The sequence below is a fragment of the Octopus bimaculoides genome, chromosome 15, assembly GCF_046866305.1.
Source record: "Octopus bimaculoides isolate indiv1 chromosome 15, ASM4686630v1, whole genome shotgun sequence".
NCBI lineage: Eukaryota > Metazoa > Mollusca > Cephalopoda > Octopoda > Octopodidae > Octopus > Octopus bimaculoides.
This window is the reverse complement of record NC_142942.1, coordinates 28,594,285-28,599,242: the sequence shown is the minus strand read 5'-3', so window position 1 is coordinate 28,599,242 and position 4,958 is coordinate 28,594,285. Positions and strand designations below refer to the sequence as shown.

At 36.2% G+C, this 4,958-nt stretch overlaps 1 protein-coding gene across 1 annotated transcript; it reads left to right on the top strand.

Moving 5' to 3' along the window:
* Positions 1-1,263: 1,263 nt before the first annotated feature.
* LOC128249544 (uncharacterized) lies at positions 1,264-4,599 on the top strand. Its single transcript, XM_052973426.2, has 2 exons — positions 1,264-3,706; positions 4,328-4,599. The coding sequence occupies exon 1, from the start codon at positions 1,796-1,798 to the stop codon at positions 2,510-2,512; it is 717 nt and encodes a 238-aa protein (XP_052829386.2). The 5' UTR covers positions 1,264-1,795; the 3' UTR covers positions 2,513-3,706; positions 4,328-4,599.
* The last annotated feature ends 359 nt before the right edge of the window (positions 4,600-4,958 follow it).

Here is a 4,958-nt window from a genome sequence, read left to right as displayed (position 1 = left end):
TGCATCCATAATCTGTTGAAAACTTAGAGGTGCGACCTTTAAACCAAATGGTAATGTTATATTTATATAGTCCTTTATTCGTATTCACCGTCAGGTATTTTGAGCATTCCTCGTCTACTCTAATTTGCAGGTATGCATCGAATGAATCCACTTTCGAAAATATTTTGCTCCCGTTTAACTTCTCAAAAACATCTTCTGTCGTAGGTAGCAGATAGTGACACGTTTTCAGACATTCATTCAAGCCAGTGGAAAAATCGGCACACACTCTGGGGTTTTTTTATTCATTTTTTTTTTCTAATATACACCGTTGGAGCCGCCCATTTTGCATATTCCACTTTTTGGATGACGCCAATTTTCTCTAATCTCTCTAATTTTTCATCGACCTGTGTTATCGCAGCAAAAGGTACCTTCATTTTGGTTTGAACACTGGTATTGCATTTTCATTAATTTGGAAACATGCCTCACTCTAAGTACACAAACCTAATTTATCCAACACTTCGGGAAAAGCATTTTAAAATTTTTTCTTCAATTCATCTGATGCCTTATTCTTCTTACTGGAAGAACAATTATTTATGTTTTTACAGGCAGATTTATGAGGAGGTCCCATAAATCAAACAACTCCAGCCAGACAGTATTGAACAAGTTTGTTGCGTTGTTTAACACAAACACTTTTGCTTTACAGGGTTTGCCACGAAATGTAATGTCGCTTACCATTTCGCCTTAGAAGTATAATCTTTCACCTGTGACATCGCGCGCACTTTTCGATGTTTTCTTTAATGTAGGTTTCCCAATTTTCTTCCACGTGTCCGTATCAATAATTGTAATGTCACTACCTGTGTCTAATTTTAGTTTCACGTTCGCGTCGTTCATTTTTACATACGCATACTTTCATTTTTGGGTGTCGTCACGACTTCCCGTTGAGTAAACCTTTTTGGAAGTTTTTTCCGACCATTTTTGCTTCATTATGCAGTGCGAGCTTTTATGTCCTATTTTTTTGACAACTAAAACATTTCCGAGTTTGAAATGGACAGTCTTTCTTAAAATACAGACCTCTACACCCATAGCATTGATTTGGTCGTAACATTCCTTTTTCTTTATTTATTCCCGGTCGACATGTCTGTACTTGAGAGAATTTTTTTTCCCTTTTCTTTACATCCTGTCGCAAGTTAATAATTCTTTGACATTCCTCTTCTACTGCCTTCAGGGTTAAATTCTAGTCCTCCTGTTCTAGTTTTGTAAGAATCCATGCACATATTTCTGCATCTTTGTTTGCCGTCAAACCTTGCACAAAGATGAGGCATTTCAATATGTCCGGAGACATGTCCTTCAGTTTAAAATTTTCTCACATATATATACACACATGTATACATAAATACACACACACACACACACATATATATATATACACAGACATATATACATCTATATACATATACATGCATATATATACATACATAAATATATACACTTATATATGTATACACACATATATATATATAAATATATTTGAAGAAAAGCAACAAAAATTCAATAGGTTATAGCAGTACGTACGTTTCGTACAAGCTCCATTTATTCATGTAGTGAGAACACTACATAAAATGTACAATGAAAATGTACTCCTCAGCTGCATAATGGAATTTCATTTTAGAAAGTCATTTTGTAGATGTGTGCAAAAAACAAGAGTAAGAGAAGAAAACATACCATCTTGACTATGCTGCTGTTCAACAGTCTAGTGAATCAAACAAGAATTTAAATTCTATATAATCTAATTGAAGGGGTAGTAGTAATTTCAATAATGTACAATATGAAGGAAGTGACCAAGATATTGAAGGCCACAAGAACACAAAGTGTGGATTACTGGGTTTATGGAATCGAACTCACTATCCAGGCAACAGTGGAAGACCTAAATAGAATCGATGAAGAGATAGTGCTGCCCGACGACCTAAGATTAAGAGTGAAAGTGGAGGGCAAGCCGCCTATATGTTTTGCATGTGGCGAGAAAGGCCACATGAAGGCGAGATGCCCGCAGAGAGAACCAACAGAAAAGCAGGAGAACACGAACCAGGTAGTACAGGCAGAGATAGAAGAAAATACAACGGAGGAGGGATTCACGGTAGTGGAAAGAAAACGAAGGAGAAGTGGAAGAACAAACTCGCCACCAGAGAACCAGAAAAAGAAGAAAGTGGAAAAGAAAGCTGTGACCAGAGGGAAGGCAGACGAAGAGGTGACGGAGAAAGAAAGAGAGAAGGCAATTACTAAACAGGTGGATTTACAGAAGGAGGGAACATTGCTAATGACGCAGGTTTCACCAGCGAAGGAGAAAGATTCGAGAGTTAAAACATGCGAGGATGAAATAGAGAAATTGTTTGGAGTTGAAGAAGGAAATACACCAGTAGCAGAAGAAGAAAAGAAAAACCAAGAAGATGGAAAAACAAATGGAATTATGCAACATATTCAAAAAACAAGGAGACGGGGAAAAAATTCTAAAATTCAAGCATATTATAAGAATTAAGGTACCAACAGATGTCTACTCTGAAAATGTGAAGGCCATTGTTGTCGATAGGGACACATACGAGAAACTAAAAGACATGCGGAGACAAAATTGATACGCCCGGAGTAGCGGTGGAGTCGACGAGCTGCCACCAGTGATCGAACTCAGGGACTTGGAGCCGTTTATGAGGTATTAATAAATTTTTTTTTTAATTCTGGCAAAAAAAGAAGAGAAACAAAAAAGGAAAAAAAGGTAAGTGTTTTATGTTATAAATATAATTTTTAAAAAAAAGAGAGAAAAAACAGATAATTAAGAAAAACAATAGAAAAAGTGAACGATGGTAAATAGTTTATATAAACGATTCAAATGGTACTGCATGGTTATGGGGCCCATGCAGCCATTTCATTTCTACATTATATAACATCTCGTTGCCATTCGTTTCATGTTTTGTGTCACCATTGTGGTGCTGTGCCTGTCCTTGTAGTGTCCCCCTCTGTGGTATGGCCGTAGTGCCTAATAAAGAAAACGTTGAGCGGCAGTTTTTTGGAATTTGAGTTGTCGATGACGGAGAGTTTTTTGATGTGAGTTACAACGTTGAGTATTTTTTGTTGAAAAATTGAGTGTTAATTATTGCTGTTAATTGTTGATATTGTTCACTGTTTTTATATCTTCCCGTTGTGGAAAATGGAGAAGGCGCCGTTGGGTGGCCAGAGTTATGCGGCCGCAACCGAAAGAGGAACAGAGGAAGGAAAACTAGAAATAATTGAAATTAAAGTGTAGCCGAAGAAGATGAAAGAATGTGAGAAGTTGCTGGCGAAGGTCGGAGACACGCTGAAGTTGACACCACCTGTGGAACTGATAAGCGGAGTAAGAAAGATAACTGTGGTATTTAAGACCATGAAAATAGCAACTAGAAAGATAGAGCTCGCGACAGTGGAGGAGATTGAGGAATGCCTGAAAAGTATCAGGAAGCAAACAACATTTGTAACAAGAGGAAGAACGTATGCCACTGTGGAGGTACGCTTTGCAACAGAAGTAGAAGCAATTAAGAACTCCACGGAGGCTATACGATCGGAGGAATGGGTGCTGTTGCCGTCGTACTGTGGCAAACGTGTGGCCAGAGTGCGAGTAGGCAAAGTACTCCCAGAGCTAGAAGAAGCATGGCTGATGACAGCAACAGTGAATGTGTGCATACGCATGTATACGGTTATGTTTGTGAGTATCTACGTACATATCCCCATATATATCTATATACGTGATGCTAATATACATTTTTGTATACACATATATACGCAGTCTAAATTTTATGTAGGTTTACTATATACATGCGTTCTTGCTCATTTTCTTTCTCTACTTCTTTCTTCCCATTCCCACCTTTCTCTCTTTTCTTCCTTTCGGTCTTTCTTTCTTTCTCTCTTTCTTTCTTCCTTTCCTTCCTCACGATAGCCACACTTTCTCCCTTTCTATATTAGTAACGTTATTATCGATATGTTACCCTTTCCCCCTCTATTTCATAGGTTAAGATACAATTTTTGTTACCAGCGCGTAAGTTTTTTCGTGCGCGAGCTTAAATGCGTCTGTATGTGTATGTGTATAAATTTGTCTTCCTGTATATATTTGTGCATTGCAAATATATACCTATATACGTAGATTATCTGTACGTATACATCTGTGTATTTTGATGTATATATATGTTGTGGATAGTCTAGTATGCGTATATGCTATTGTAATTTTATTTTATTTTGAATGTAGCGTATATTTTATTTTATTTTATTTTAATGTGTTAATTCGAATATAATTAATTATATGTAATTTGAGCCCATTTTTCTATTTAAGGTTTTCTTCGATTTTATTAAAAATAGGATGAATCTATATTAAATTCATTTGTTGTTCATTACGCATCGATGACCGTTATTTGAAACGACCAATCAAACAGATCTATGTGTTTCAAATTTTAAATTTTATATTACTTTTGATTGCATTGTTATTCATTTCCCATTTCTAACAAAACTGTCCGATGAACGGGAACGTGAAACTCAGAGTAACAGTCTTTTGTTATATTTCTGCTGCTTTTAAATAAAGCATATTACTCTACCTCTGCTATTTGAGTACTCTTTTTTCCACCTTGTTGCACATTCTATGTGCTTACTCCGGTACATATAGATATATACATATATATACATTTATATACATATACATACATATACATATATATATACATATACACGTATATATATACATATACATATATTCTTTTATTCTTTATTTATTCTTTTATGTGTTTCAGCCAGTTGGCTATGGTCATGCTGGAGCACCACCATGGTTTTTCACTCTTTATTTTTGTACTCTCTCTAAAATCCTTCCATGGTTCCTCTGCTCTGACTAATGCGATCCTATCAAAATTTTTCTATAGCCCATCTGGTGTATGATAGAATTTGACACTGTTGCCTCAACTGCCCTATGTCGA